This window comes from Ceratotherium simum, chromosome 20 (genome assembly GCF_057802395.1).
Source record: "Ceratotherium simum simum isolate JZ-2026a chromosome 20, ASM5780239v1, whole genome shotgun sequence".
Taxonomy (NCBI): domain Eukaryota; kingdom Metazoa; phylum Chordata; class Mammalia; order Perissodactyla; family Rhinocerotidae; genus Ceratotherium; species Ceratotherium simum.
The window spans coordinates 52221582-52238022 of record NC_141919.1 but is presented as its reverse complement, the minus strand read 5'-3'; the positions used below and the strand labels follow the sequence as shown (position 1 = coordinate 52238022).

The window sequence follows — 16441 nt, the reverse complement described above, 5'->3', positions numbered from 1 at the left end:
GTATTATTGTTATATTATTATTATCCAATAAATATCAGTTTATTGACATACCAGAAGTCAGAAAGCTACTCTGAATTTCTATTCCCAGAAATTTGTCATTATGTGACCTGTCTGGCAGTTCCCTGGAGAATCAGTTAGTGGGGAAAACCCCTACTCACAGGGCTTGTCTTTATTTGACCTGACTCAGTTCTCTCACTGTGAACAGCTTTTTCCACAGGGTATCTGCAGGAAACAATTGGAGACAAAGTTACCTGAAGCAGTGATAATAGCTGGTGCAAACAAGAAGCTGACCAATAAACTTAAAAGGAGAAACTGGGGCATGAGATGTCCATAGGGGGCTATGAAAAGCTCTAACATATTCCTAGGAATCTAGAAGGCAGTGTGCATGAGCAGGGCTGTGTGCACACTCAGGAAGGACCTGAGAAGGCCCTAACTCTCATCTCTGGCTACCCTCAAAGCTCTGCACAAAAGGGAAATGAAGGCTAAGGCAAGGTTGCCAGTTGCCTGACAAAGCATTGAAGGCATGCCCCAACATGCACACATATGCCCCTCCATAAGAGCTGGAGACTTATTGGTTCAAGGCACTTAAGGGAACCTCAGTCCAGTCATTAGCTGAACACTAAACTAACCGAGCAGAGACTTCAGTGACCACACACAACAAAGAATACACAATTAGTTCAGGCAAGCCAATAAATAAACACAGAGCAACAATAACAAAGAGCAACCACAAATCTTGTGGGGAGCACAGGGGTAGGCCAGGATCTGATTTCCAGAGTTGCCAAATTATATTATTTAAAATGTCTATTATTCAACAAAATATTATAAGACATGCAAGGAAACAAGAAAGTTTGACCCATACAAGGAAAAGAAGCAACCAATAGAAACTGTTCCTGAAAAAACCAAGATGCAGAATTTACTAGAAAATACTTTAAATCAGTTATTTTAAATATGTTCAAAGACCTAAGGAAAAGTATGAGAACAATGTCTCATCAAACAAGGAATATTAATAAAGAGAAATTGTGAAAAAAGAACCAAAGAACAATTCTAAAGTTGAAAATATAATAACTAAAACAAAAAATTCACTAGATGGTCTCAAGAGCAGATCTGAGATGGCAGAGGAATCAGTAAATTTGAAGACATGCTAATAGAAATCATCAAATCTGAAGAGCAGAGAGAAAAAAGATCAAAGGAAAATGAACAGAGCCTCAGAGACCTGTGGGATACCATCAGGTGTACTAATACATGCATAATGGGAGTTCCAGAGAGAGAAGAGAGAAAGGCATAGAAAGAATATTTAAAGAGATAATGGCCAAAAACTTTCCAAATTTGACAAAAGGCATACAACTAAACATCCAAAAAGCTCAATGAAATCCAAGCAGGATCAACTCAAAGAGATCTGCACCAAGACATAGTATAGCCAAATTGCCAAAAATCAAAGGCAAACAGAGACTCTTGAAAGCAACAAGAGAGAAGCAACTTGTCCTTCACAAGCAGTTCTCAATAAGATTAACAGCCAGTTCTCATCGGAAACCATACAGGCCGGAAAGCAGTGGGATGACATAATGAAAGTACTGAAAGAAACAGTATCAACCAAAACCCTTTATCTAACAAAATTATCCTCCCAAAATGAAGGAGAAACTAAGACATTCCGAGATAAACAAAAATTGAGAGAATTTGTCACTAGCAGAACTTCCCTACAAGAAATACTATAGAGGGAGTGTTTAGCTTTGAAATGAAAGGACGCTAGAGAGTAACTCAAATCCACATGAAAAAAATAAAGTGTACTGGTAAAGGTAACTACACATACAAAAGACAGTATAAGGGTAGTTTTCATTTGTAACTTTTTTTCTCCAATTGGAATTAAAAGACAACTGCATAAAGCAATCATTATAAAGGTGTTCTCATGGACTTATAATGCATAAAGATTTAATTTATATGACAATAATAGCACAGAAGAAGGGGAAGGCTACAAAGCTACATAGGAGCAAAGCTTTTATGTACAATTGGAATTAAGTTGGTATTAATCCAAATTAGATTTTATAAGTCAAGACAGTAATTGTAATTCTCAGAAAACCATTAAGAAAACAAGTCAAAAAATATATTGCACATGAAATAATAAGGAAATTAAAATGGTACGCTAAAAAATATTTATTAAACACAAAGAAAGCAGTAACGGTAGAAGAGAGGAACAAAAAAGCATGACATGTAGAAAACAAATGACAAATGACAGATGTAAACCCTACCTTATCAATAACTAAATTAAATGTAAATGGTTAAACACTCCAATCAAAAGGCAGAATGGGTGGAATGAATTAAAAAAACGACCCAACTTTATGTTGTCTACAAGAGATACACTTTAGGTTAAAAGACATAAACAGGTTGAAAGCAAAAGGACAGAAAAAATATGCCATGCAAAAAGCAACCAAAAGAGAGCTGGAGTGGCTATACTAATATCAGACGAAATAGACTTTAAGAGAAAAATGGTTACTATAGACAAAGAGGCACATTTTACAATGATAAAAGGGTTAATCCATCAAGAAGACATAATTATAAATTTAATAGCAGAGCCCCAAAATACATGAAGCAAAACCTGACAGAATTGAAGGGAGAAATATACATTCAACAATAATAGTTGCAGATCTCAATACCTCACTTTCAACAATGGATAGAACAACTAGACAGAAGATCAATAAGGAAATAAAAGAATGAAACAGCACTATAAACCAACCAGACCTATCAGAACACTCTATCCAACAACAGCAGAATACACATTCCTTTCAGGTGCCCATGGAATCTTCTCCAGGATAGACCATATGTTAGGCCATTATACAAGTCTCATTAAAATGCCAAAGACTGAAATTATACAATGACAAGATTGAAGTATGTTTGCCAATCACAATGGAATTAAACTTGACATCAATAATAAAGGAAATTTGGGAAATTCACAAGTATGTGGAAATTAAGGAACACAATCCTAAAAAAAACGTAAAAAGGTCAAAGAAAAAGTCAGAAGAGAAATTCAAAAATACTTTGAGATGAATAATAACAAAACCATATGTGTCAGGGTCCCCAAGACCACCTTCAGGTTTGGTAATTCACTAGGAGGACTCAGGGGACTCAGCCCATAGTCTATTCATGGCTATGGCATATTACATAATCAAAATGATACCAAGCAAAAGCAGCAAAGAAAAAGATGTAGGAGTGAAGATTGGGAGAGATCAGTCACAAGCTTCCAAATGTCCTTCCGAGGAGTCATACAGGATGCATTTAATTCCTCCAGCAACAAATTATGACAAGACGTGCAAAGTGTTGCCAACATTTCATTAGAGACTCAGAGCCCAGGGTTTTTGCTGGGGGCCAGCCATGTAGGCATACCCTGTCTGGCCAATACACAAATTTCATATTCCAAAAAGGAAAGCAGGCGTTCAGCATAAACCATATTGTTTACACAGTTTAGGCATAACTCTTATCACTTCTAGAAATGGTAGGAACCTTCAAAAATCTAAGTTCCCAAACACAGGCCAAGGGCCAACCTTGCAATCAAGCCTTCCCAAGAATAGCAGTTCAGACCTGCTATGCTAATTCTTTTCCACAAACAACATATCACAACTTATAAGATGCAACTAAAGCATGCTTAGAGAGTCGTGTATAGCAGTAAATGCCCATATTAAGATCTCAAATCAATAACCTAACTTTCCATCTTAAAAAAACTAGGAAAATAAGAGTAAACTAAACTGAAAGCAAGTAGAAGGAAGGATATAGCAAAGATTAGAATAGAAATAAATGAAATAGAGAAGAGAAAAAAATAGAGAAAAATCAACAAAACCAAAAGTTGGCTCTTAGAAAAGATCAACAAAATTGACAAACCTAGCTAGACTGACCAACAAAAAAAAGGAAAGAAGACTGGAACAGCAAAATCAGGAAAGCAAGAGGGAACAGTGCTACTGACCATATAGAAATAAAGAGGATTATTATAAAGGAATACTATAAACAATTGTATGCGAACAAATTAAATAAGTTAGATGAAAGAAAAATTCCTAAAGAGACACAAACTATTGAAACTGACTCAAGAAGATATAGAAAATCTGTGTAGAGCTACAAGAGACTGAATTAGCAATCAAAGCATTTGCAACAAAAAGGTCAGGTCTAGATGGTTTCACTGGTGAATTCAACCAAATGATTATAGGAGAATTAGCACCAGTCCTACACAAACTCTTCTAAAAAAGAAGAGAACACTTCCTAAATCATTTTATGAAGCCAGTATTACCCTGATACTCAAACCAGATAAAGATATCACAAGAAAAGAAAACTATGCAACAATATTCCTTATAAACATAGACCCAAAAATCCTAAACAAAATTCTAGCAAGCCACATCCAGCAACATAAAAATAAGAGTATACACCATGACCACGTACGTGATTTATCCCAGGAATGCACAGTTGGTTTAATATCTGAAAACCAATCAATGTAATAACCACATCAATAGAATAAAAAACAATCACATGATCAAATCAATAGATGCAAGCATAAGGACAGACAATGGAGCAGAATTGAGAGTTTAGAAATAAACCCTTACATTATGGCTAACTGACTTTTGGCAAGGTTACCAAGACAATACAATGGAGGAAAGAACAGTCTTTTCAACAAATGGTGGTGGAACAACTGGATATCAATATGCAAAAAAAATGGTGTAAATATCACACCATTTACAAAAATGAACCAAAATGTATAAAAAATCTAAATGTAAAAGCTAAAACTACAAAACTCTTAGACAAAAACATAATCTTCATCACCTTGAATTAGGCAATGGTTTCTTAAGACATGACACCAAAAGCACAATCAGCAAAAGAAAAATACATAAACTGAACTTCAACAAAATGTAAAACTTTTGTGCTTCAAAGGACACCACCAAGAAAATGAAAAGGCAACCCACAGGAGAAAAGATTTACAAATCATATATCCGATAAGGAATTTGTATCCAGAATATACAAAGAACACTTACAATTCAAAAATAAAATGACAAATAACTCAATTAAAAATGGGCAAAGGGTTTGAATGAACATTTCTCCAAAGATATACAAATGGGCAACAGCAACATGAAAAGATATTCAACATCACTAGTCATTAGGGAAATGCAAATCAAAAGCACGAGATACCATTTCACATATATACACAGAAATATTTGTACATACATGTTCATAGCAGCATTATTTATAATAGCCAAAAAGTGGAAACAACCCAAATATTCATCAATTGATGAATAAATAAAATATGGTAAGTACGTACAATGGAATATTTTTGGCCATAAAAAGCAATGAAGTACTGTACACGCTTCCCCATGGATGAACCTTGAAAACGTTATGCTGAGTGAAAAGAGTCAGACATAAAAGGCTATATATTGTATAATTCTATTCATATGACACGTCTAAAGGCAAATCCAGAGACAGAAAGCAGATTAGTGGTTGCCAGGGGCAGTGGAGAGGGGCCATCGGGAGTGACTGACAATGAGCACAGAGCTTCTTTTTAGGGTGCTGAAAATATTCTAGAATTAGGTAGTGGTCATGGTTGTACAACTCTGTGAATATGCTAAAACCACTGAATTGTACACTTTAAAGAGTAACTTTTACGATATGTTAATTATATCTCAAAAAAAAAAAAAAATCACCAAGGTGGCTTTTTCCTCAATACTGATTCCAGGGCTCCCAACCCAGAATCGACTGAGAAGTTATGGAATGGAGCTCAGAAATGCATCCTGAAGATACCTTTTCCAGGTGCCGGCAGCCTTGGGGATCTCTGTTCTCAGGTTTGATTAACAGACAAGATGAGGTCTTTTTTCTTCTCCAGGTGGCCTCATTCTGCACAAGTCACACAGACACTCCACAAGGACCAGAGGCAGAGGAAGCACCTCTCTGCGGAACGTGCAGACCTCTGGTGTTCCGCAAGCATCCAAGAGAGCCACTGACAGGTGTGAAGAATAAATATACCAATCACACCTCTCCGATAACTAGAATTTCTTTCCACCAAGTCAGATGTGGGCTGTCATGCCCTGTGCTTTATGGCATGTCACACATTTCTTGTATTTTCAAAGGGCTCAAATTATGGCCACTTGTGAGCAAGTTCTAGGCTTCAAAAGAAGCGTGTTTCAGAAAAGTGTTAATAGATACCTCACAGGAAATGTTACTCAATGCAGGAGAGGCCGTGAGGAGTTTGGACTTCTCTGGCTTGCCAGCCGCTCTGCACTTTCTGTAAACTGCACACAGGACTCACTCAACACCAGCTGAGGCTGAAAGTGAAACTGACTCAGACTGTTTTTGAAAAGGTCAGGAAAGTGCACTTGCCCATCTTCAAATTCCTCTGAAACCTTTGCCTGTGAACATCCCCACTAAAGGAACGTGGTCTCTGAGCTGTCACTTGATGCCATGGTGATTACACCATCTCTTTCAGATGTGTTCAGGTCCTGCCCTGTGAAATGGGTTCACAAGACTGTGTTTGGAGAGCATTTTACCCAGCAGTCTTTCAAAGTGCATCAGGACTGAGTCTCGGCAGTGAGATGTGGAGAAGGGCTCGTGCAGGAAGCCCACACTGTTCCTGGTCTGGCCTCGGCTCGCCCGCCGCGGGGACCTCAGTCCTCCAGCATCTCCTGTGACGGGGGAGGCCGCCAGGCAGTCACGTGAAAGCCAACAGGTGATGAGAAAATGGGCTGCTTTTCTTAAGGCCATTCTCCCTCCCCAGCCTTCAAAGTTAGTAATATAAACATGCCATTCGGACAAGAGGATAATTTTTCTTAAAATATTAAAAGAACTACTGCTTAAACTATGGATTATCCCAAGGGCTAAAGTAGTTATTAGCTAGACCCACCTGAGGTGAGTACCTGTCCTCTGGTCCTCCTCTGACCCGACCCACAGGTGAGCAGCATCTGCAGCCACGGATTTCACATCTACTCAGCCTGCGTCAGAGCAGACGGAGCATGAAATGGATGACCTCAGGGATGTGGCACAGCCAAATGAGAAGAGCTGTCCTCTTTGTCCCCGCAGTCCCACGGCCCTGTCCCCCAACCACTTCCTGCTTCAACCTCAGGGCCAGGGAACAGCACTTGGACCTGGGAGAGTTTAGCAGCTTCCCCTATTGACTTTCGTTGAGCAGAAGAGTGTGGTTGGGGCGGGGCCTGGGCGGCTTCCTTCAGCCCGCGGCTGCCTCCAAGGCCCCAGATTCACACTGCAGCTCGCCTGAAGACAGCTGCCAGCTTTCCCCCGACGTCTCTTTCCAGGGTGAATGCCTAGGCTCGTGAACATTTCCTGAACTGGACATGCTGGTGAGACCCACTGCCCTGTTCCAAGAGGTCTCTTCTGAAACATGAAACAAAACATCACCACCGCATCTGTAGAAGATGCCTTTACTGATGACGGCCCTTGTGCACGGACACATCCAATCTGTCTTCGCAGTGAGCGTGAACAACTGCTGACTGCTTTCCAGATGAGGAAACGGGCTCAGAGGGATTCTGAGATGCTTTGCCCGAAGTCTCATCGCTGGTTTCAGAAGAGTTGAAACTTGTCCAAAGAGCTCCTGTGTGCTTTCCAGAAAAGCACAGAGTGAACCTATGACCACCTGCAACTGTGACGTTGAGAACTGAATACAAGACTCCAGGCAAGCATAGAGTGAGACACTCATCACGCTGCCCCCAAAGCAGCATGGGGTGCCCTCGACCCACACTTGCTTGCTTCCTTTTTGATGAGTATCGCTACCAAACCACGAATCCTCAAACTCCCACTCCGCTAGCTGCTTTTAGGGACATGATGGCTCCATCACAGCTGCCCAGACTGGCTCCGTACACTCTAGGGGGTGGTGATTCAACATTGGGGCTCTGCATGCACAAGGCCGGCCACAAATCCAGCTCTCCACCTCAGTTTCTCAACCTATAAATGGACAAACCCATTCCCTACAGTTTCTGAGTCCTGGTGTGAACAAGCAGATAGAGTGCCCGGTAGAGGAGGTGCTGAGCAGGCCTTGCCGTCCCCGTCACACTCCGGCCGCTGGCAGCACATCACTCAGATACACACGCTTCCAACTGCTGAACCAATCAGGGCAAAGGCTGACACACTCATGAATCAGGAGCCGTGGGTTGTGTTGCTGGGCCGTTTTCAGGCTGAACAGTGGTGACAGGCCAAGGGCCCCAGGTTCAACTCCTGACTCCACTACCACCTGCAATCACGCTACGCTCCAGCCCCCTGCTCGGGACCCCAGGAAGGACAGTGCCTCTCCTTTCAGGGTTCGATGAAGAGTCAATGCCATGGGGCGTGGGAACACCAGGGGGTGTTTAGGGCTTCATAAATGTCATCATTCCAATCACAACAATCCTCAGCCCTAATTCTCTCATCTTACTCCCATTAGTATCTTCAGCAATCTTGTCAAAATGTTCTCTTGAATCAAAACATACCGTGCAATACTGTTTTCTATACTTTCAAAAGGGACTGACACACTGGTGGCTATGAGCTCACCTTGCTGCCCCCAGGGAAGTATCACCTCCCTGAGGAAGGGCCATCTTCCTGCCTCGCCTCCTTTAAGTCCGTGCTGCGTGGACGCGTGTCACGAGGGCCAGCCCTGACCAGGCCTGAGGTTCGCGTCCTGGTCTGTCCTTGCATCATTTATTCTCCCCGTCAGGTGCCCAGTTCTCTCACACTGTCCTGAGAACCAGTCTGAAAAACAAACTGCACACCAAGCTGAGGATCAGGGGCAATCCCTCCAAGGGGTGCTGAATTTTGAGAAGTTCCCAAACAGAGGGACTATGATAACCCAAAGGAAGGCACTAGAAACAGTAGGTTCTTAGGGCCTGAGAGCCAGATATTTCTAATTTATTTTTGCTGAGGAAGATCCACCCTGAGCTAACATCTGTGCCAATCTTCTTCTATTTTGTATGGTCACCGCCTCAGCATGGCCTGACGAGTAGTGTAGGTCAGTGCCCAGGAACCCAACCGAGGCCACCAAAGCGGAGTGCACCCAACTTAACCACTAGGCCACAGAGCCAGCCCCAGGACCCAGATATTTTGAGCAGAGGATTCAATCCCTTTACCCCCAAAATACCCTCAACTACAATCTGTCACCTGCTTCATCTATGCAGAAAAGCAGCTCTCATTTCACCAAAATATTACCAATGACATAACTTGAAAATATGCTGTTTTTTTTCTTTTGTGACACAGGTATAGTTATTCTTTAATATAAGAAAATAATTCCTATTGCTGTTTTGATAAGGCCCGATAAATGCTGACATACACATGAGCTAACATTTAACCAGGTGGCTAGACAAATAATAACAGTACAATTAAATACGAAAAAACGTCTGCTGGCCAGGATTTTTGGACCCCGAATCAGAGCAAGTGTAGGGCCCATCACCAGAAGAGGGAGTTGAGGCAAGTGAGGAGAAGGGTCAAAGGCCGCCAGCGACGAGTCCGTGTGAAGCAGCACGCTCTGGACGCACGGCATCCGTGACGTGACACCACCACTGCAGCCCATGTACAGAGCATTCCTCCAAGTCTGTCAGAAAAGAAACACTTGGTGACAAGGCAACTTTTTGACAGCCAGAAGAGAAAAGGACTAGACTGACAGGAAAACCAGGTTGACTTTTTTTGTGAGGAAGATCAGCCCTGAGCTAACATCCGATGCCAATCCTCCTCTTTTTGCTGAGGAAGATTGGCCCTGGGCCAACATCCATGCCCATCTTCCTCTACTTTATATGGGACGCCGCCACAGCATGGCTTGACAAGGGGTGTGTCGCTGCACACCTGGGATCCGAACCTGCGAATCCTGGGCTGCCGAAGCAGAGCACGCAAACTTAACAACTAAGCCACCGGGCCGGCCCCAAACTAGGTTTACTTTTTATTACTATTATTATTGAAAATAACACAAACTTGAAATGATCCTTTAAATAACAGAAAAGAGTCCCCGGAAATCTGAGTCTTATTTCGGCCATGATCACAACTCCTCAGAACCACTGTCACTGGAGTGCCCTCCCTCTTGCAGAGAAAAGTTACAGATGAGCCAGCGCTCAGTTACTTCCAGTGGGTCTCCTGCTCTGAGATAACGTGGACTGTTCTCCCCTGAACTGTACCTGTGCTCAGTCACCGCGCTCTCAGTCTTGGATGACCTCATCTGAACACAGGGACACACCCGGTGCGGTTCCAGCGCACGTCAGCTTGGTGTGGCAACAAGGTTTCGTGTAAGGACACGCAGACACTCTGCGTGCTGGGGAAAAACAAAAGGAGCTGCTCACTGAGCCGCCCATGCAGGCGTCCCTCCCCAAGGAGCAGGGCCCCCAGCACCCAGCTGCTGGCCCTGGCCCTGCACAGAGCATTGGGACCAGGCCCCAGCAAGACCGCTCTGCTGAAGAGAAAACTCGGGGAAAGGCAAACATCTATACAGACCCTGGGCAGACACTTCTCTCGCACTACCGTGTAGAAGTCTGTGACACCTGAAGTCACCACAAGATGAGTCTTCGCTTTCAGATACACTCCAGTGCCGTCATCGAAACTCGTTAGTAAATGAAATGGTGCTCAATCAGCAAGACCATGAATCCAAGTTAGGAGAGACAAGTCATTCAGCATGTTCTGAATATTTTTTCCCCATTAACATAATTATTTCCTGCTCAGTTAAAAGGGAAGTGGCATTTGAACACGTCACAGACAGGAGAACGGCCGTGAAAGCTTTTAGGGCTATGAAAACAGGACCAGCACTTTATTTGAAGTTGCCCTGCACGAAATGAACAGTGTGTTTATCAGCAAGCCAGCATGCACCCCAGCAGCCAACACCTCCAGGGAGCCGAGCGTGAACTTTATTAAGCCCCTTTCATATGACGCGATCAGCTGAGCATCGTCGTGACTCTGCGGGGTCAGCAGGAGGTGATAAAGAACTCACCTCAGTGTGAGTACACACAGTGAGGAGGGCCGCCCACATGCTTGCCTCTTTCAACATTTTTAGAATTGAGATGGAGAGCTCAATTTCCCAAATTAAAAAATAAACGTTCCAGCTGCTTTAAAACTTCGCAGTCCACATGCTGAGAGCACGTGGCGCCGAGCGCGGGAACGCTGGGAACAGGTGGTCACCTGCACACCCAGGCGGACTTCCTGCAGCGAGGCACAGCTGCAGTATTCGGGGGACACGGGGCACTTTCAGGGTCGGGGTCGGCAAATTACAAGACACAAGGCCCAGGAAAGCGGGGCTCCTCCAGCGCCGCCAGACTCAGCCCTGGGTGCAGCCTCAGAAGGCATCTGGTTTGATGAAATGAATACAGAAGAAAGCTAGCTCAAATTAGTTTCTCCCTTTTGCACACTGAATTCTACAATTCCCTCTGCCCCCCACACTTCCTATCTGTGCCCCCTCACCCAGGCAAGGCTACCTAAACTCAGACATGCCCCGGAGCGCCTCCACTTCTAGTCGCTTTGCCTGGCCAGGGGCAGAAAGGCATGATGTTTCTGTTAGAAGAGAAAAAGAGTCGTCATGTTCACCTCTTTTCTTTACTGAAATCAGGGACAAGTAGCTGGGGGAAGGGAGTGAGAGCCAGGTCCACTTCCCTCTTAATCCATGACCCCCAAGCCATTTCGATGCACCAACCTTGGCTGCACCATTTTCTTTCTGGGTTAGGCCAGGGGGCCAGGCCACTTGCTTGGAGGTCTTGGAAGGACAGCAGTTCCAGGCCTCTGGCTGGCTAACAAGGCCTTTGGCCCCAGTCTCTGACTGGATTACACACCATCTTCCATGGCTGACTGTACATTCACAGGATGGAGAGAATCAGCATGGAAAGGGGGTTTCTTCCAAACCCAACAGGCAATGATTTAATCAACTCAAAAAAGAATGGGGTAAGAGAAAAATTTTCAAGTTTTCTTTTCACTGATTTTATTTATATTTGGTCATCTTCACTCAGAATATCTATCAATTTCTTTTTCAGTTTAAGATGCATGTGTGTGCACATGTGTGTATAATCCCTTGGAAACTTTATTTGGTATAATTTCACATTTTTTGGTATATAGAAATAATTTTATTTTCATATTGCAGCTCAGTAGACATACAATCAATATTATTTCCTAGGATGTGCAATATATAAATAATTCACATTAAAAAACTAGGAACAGAAAGCCTCATATGCAGGAAATATTTAAAAATGCATCCCTAATTTTGAATCTGAGTTGCTGACAGTATATATACACTACCAGCTTATAAATATGAATGGATACGACATGACACACATTTGAACAAATAACACATATGGGGCCACTCCAGGGGCCTCCTTCACCACACGGGTAACTCTTCACTTTGGTCGTTGGGGTTCCAGGTGCTGAGGCACACGTGGATCTGAAAGGTGCCTCCAGAAGTGCGTTTACTACACGTGCATGTCAAAGAGCTGCCCCTACTCTCCTTTATAGCGAGGAGACCTCTTCTCTTTAAAAGCAAGAAGACCTTCCAGTCTGTCTTTTGTTGGAATAGTCTAAGAAGAACAAAACATTACGTTATCTATACCATGAAGTAAAAACAGCCGTAAAAATTAAACAAGTTTTATCTAAGAAAACTGATTAGGAGACAATCTAAAATTTTGAAATCTACTAGTCATTTCAACAATTCTAATTATGTGACCAAATTTATCACTCCAACTCCAAATACGCTTTTTTCCCAAATATACTTTAGAAAAATTAAGACTTTATTATTTAGACAATTTTAAGTTTACAAAAAAACTGAGCAGAAAGTTCAGCTTTCCCACATACTCCCTCAAGCCCCCCACTATTTCCCCTATTATTAACATCCTGCATTACTGTTGGACATTTGTTACAACTGATGAACTAATATCAATACATTATTATTAACTATGGTCCACAGTTTACATTAGGGTGCACTGTGACGTATATTCCATGGATTTTGAAAAATGTATAACATGACGTATCCACCATCACAGTATCATACAGACTAGTTTCACTGCCCTAAACATCCCTTATGCTCCACCTATTCATCCCTGCCCCGCTGCCTTTTCCAGAACATCATATAGTTGGAATCATACAGTATATAGCCTTTTATATAGAAATCCTTCACTCAATAATACGCATTTAAGGTTCCTTAATGTCTTTCTATGCATTTAAGGTTCCTTAATGTCTTTCTCTGGCAAGATAACTCATTTCTTTTTATTGCCGATTAATACTCCGCTGTAGGACATACCACAGTTTATCCATCCACCTACTGAAGGACATCTTGGTTGCTTCCAAGTTTGGCAATTATGAATAAAGCTTCTATAAACATCCATGTGCAGGCTTCTGTGTGAACATAAGTTTTCAACTCACTTAGGTAAATATATAATAGCATGACTGCCGGATTATGTGGTAAGACTATGTTTAGCTTTGTAAGAAATGGCCAAATCATAGTATCTCATTTTTATTTGCATTTCTTAATGAAATACGATGTGGAACAGTTTTTCCTATGCTTATTTGCCATCTGTACACCTACTTTGGTGAGGTGTCTGTTCAGATGTTTTACCCACTTTTTAATGGGCTATTTCCTTATTGCTGAGTTTTAAAAGTTCTTTGCATGTTTTTGGATACAAGTCCTTTATCACACAGATGTTTTGTAAAGATTTTTTTCCCAGTCTCTGGCTTGTCTTTTCATTCTCTTCACAGATCTTTTGCAGAGAAGAAGTCGTTAATTTTAATAAAGTCAAACATCAATTCTTTCTTTCATGGATTATACTTTTGGTGTTATATCTAAAAAGTCATTGCCAAACCCAAGGTCATCTAGATTTTCTGTTATCTTCAAGAAGTTTTATAGTTTTTCATTTTACATTTAGGTCTACGACCCATTTTGAGTTAATTTTTGTGAAGGGTGTAAGGTCAGTGTCTAGATTCTATGTTTTTTGTACTTCAGTGTCCAGTTGCTTCAGCATTGTTTGTTTTCAAGACTATTCTTTCTCCATTGAATTGCCTTTGCTCCTTTGTCAAAGATCAGTTGACTACATTTGTATGAGTCTACTTCTGGGCTCCCTATTCTGTTCCAATAGATCCAAAGGTCTATTCCTTTGCCATTAACACACTCTTGATTACTGTAGATCTATGGTAAGTCCTGAAGTTGGGTAGGATCAGTCCTCCAACTTTGGTCTTCTTCCAATATTGTGTTGGCTAATCTGGGTCTTTGGACTTTCCATATAAACTTTAGAATCAGTTTGCCAATACAAACAAAGGAAGTTGCTGAGATTTTTATTGAGATTGCACTGAATCTATAGATCAAGTTGAGAAGAACTGACATCTTAATAATATTGAGTCTTACTATCCATGAACATGGAATATCTCTCCATTTATTTAGATTTTGATTTCTTTCACCAGAATTTTGTAGTTTTCCTCCTATAGATCTTGTGTATATTTTGTTAGATATGTACTTAAGTATTTTAATTTTTTTATGCTATCATAAATGATGTTGTGTTTTTAACTTCAAATTCCAATTCTTCACTGCTGGTATATAGGGAAACAATTGACTTTTGCATATTAACCTTATATCATGCAATCTTGCTCTAATTGCTTATTAGTCACAGTGTTTTTTTGTTGTTGATTCTTTGGGATTTTTCTACACAATCATGTCATTTATGAACAGAGAGTTTTATTTCTTCCTTTCCAATCTGTATAACTTTTATTTCTTTTTCTTGTCTTACTGCATTAGCTAGGACTTCTAGTAGATGTTGAAAAGGAGTGATGAAGGGGGACAGCCTTGCCTTGTTTCTGATCATTAAGTATGACATTAGCTGTAGGTTTTTTGTAGAAGGTCTTATCAAGTTGAGAAAGCTCCATCTAATTATAGTTTACTTAGAGTTTTTATCACGAATGGATGTTGGATTTTGTCAAATGTTTTTTCTGTATCTACTGACATGATCGTATAATTTTTCCCATTTAGCCTCATGTGATGGATTATATTAACTGATTTTTGAGTGTTGAACCAGCCTTGAGTTATCTGGAAAAAAATCCCATTTGGCTGTGGCAAATGGGATTTAATTCTTTTATACATTGTTAGTTTTGATTTGCTAATATTTTGTTGAGGATTTTTACATCTATGTTCACGACAGACAATGGGCTGTAGTTTTCCTTTCTTGTAATGTCTTTGGTTTTAGTACCAGGCCTCACAGAATGAGTTAAGAAAGTGTTCCTTCTGCTTCTATTTTCTGGAAAAGATTGTAGAGAACTGGTATAATTTCTTCCTTAAATGTTTGGTAAAATTCACCAGTGAAACCATCTGGGCCTGGTGCTTCCTATTTTGGAAGTTTATAAATTATTGATTTAATTTATTTAACAAACATAGGACTATTCAGATTATCCATTTCTCCTTGTGTGAGTTTAGTATATTGTGTCTTTAAAGGAACTGGTCCATTTCATCTATTCAAAAACAGAGAGTTGTTCACAGTATTCTTTCGTTATCCTTTCAATGTCCATGGGATCAGTAGTGATGGCCTTTCTTGCATTTCTGATATTGTGCATTTTTATCTTTTGTCTTTTTCCTTTGGTTAGCCTGGCCTGAAATTTGTCAATTTTACAGATCTTTACAAAGACCCAACTTTTGGTTTTGTTGATATTTTTCTATTTTCAATTTCATTAATTTTTGCTCTGAAGTTTCTTTCTTTTTTTCTGCTTTCTTTGGATTTAATTAGCTATTTTTCTGCTTTCCTAAGGTAGAAACTTATTGATTTTAGATCTTTCCTCTTTTCTAAAAATCTATAAATTTCTCTCTAAGCGTTGCTTTCAGTACACTCCCACAAATTCTGATAAGTTGTATTTTCATTATGATTTAGTTCAAAATATTTTTAAATTCCTCTTGAGATGACTTCTTCAACATGTGTTATTGAGAAGTGTGTTGTTTAACCTTCATTAAAAAGATTAAATCCGACCATTAATAGGTGGGGTTTTCCACTTATCTTATCTTTCTGTTATTGATTGCTAGTTTATTTCCATGGTGGTCTGACAGAATACTTCATATGATTTCTGTTCTTTTCTATTTGATAAGGTGTGATTATGGCCAAATACACTTTTGAAATTTTTCTTTAGGCTCTGAGGCTGTCCATTTGTAAGAGGTTTGTAATTTACTGCATTCATGGCATGAGCTCATCAATGATAGGTAGTGATTTATATACACAGACCAGGCACAGAGTGACACTCCAGCTGTCACTCCTAATGCATGACATTGCCATGCTTAAACGAGAGCTGATGCAGTTTCCAATTCTCAAGAAAGGTAGAACAAAATTCTTTTTTCTTGGGAAAAAAAAAAGAAGAGGGGAGGAGGGGAGGGGAGGGAAGGGGGGGAGGGAGGGAGGGAAGGAAGGAGGGAAGGAAGGAAGGAAGGAAGGAAGGAAGGGAGGGAGGGAGGATGGATTTGTTCCTTTATAGAAAGCCCTACTAATTTGTGTACCAAAAAGAAAACTGTAAAATGGAATTAATG

At 40.8% G+C, this 16441-nt stretch overlaps 1 protein-coding gene across 6 annotated transcripts in view; it reads right to left on the bottom strand.

The window, feature by feature from the left end:
* Window positions 1-11859: 11859 nt before the first annotated feature.
* The window catches only part of AUH (AU RNA binding methylglutaconyl-CoA hydratase), a 164573-nt gene continuing 159991 nt past the window's right edge, over window positions 11860-16441 (bottom strand). For 5 of the 6 annotated variants that reach the window (XM_004428318.2, XM_087444768.1, XM_087444769.1 and 2 more), the window contains one exon: window positions 11860-12473. In XM_004428318.2, the coding sequence (XP_004428375.2) occupies window positions 12396-12473 (78 nt within the window). In that variant the 3' untranslated portion in view covers window positions 11860-12395. Of the gene's footprint in view, window positions 12474-13192; window positions 13288-16441 lie in introns of all 6 variants that reach the window. The other variant, XR_015555478.1, reaches the window with a different exon arrangement.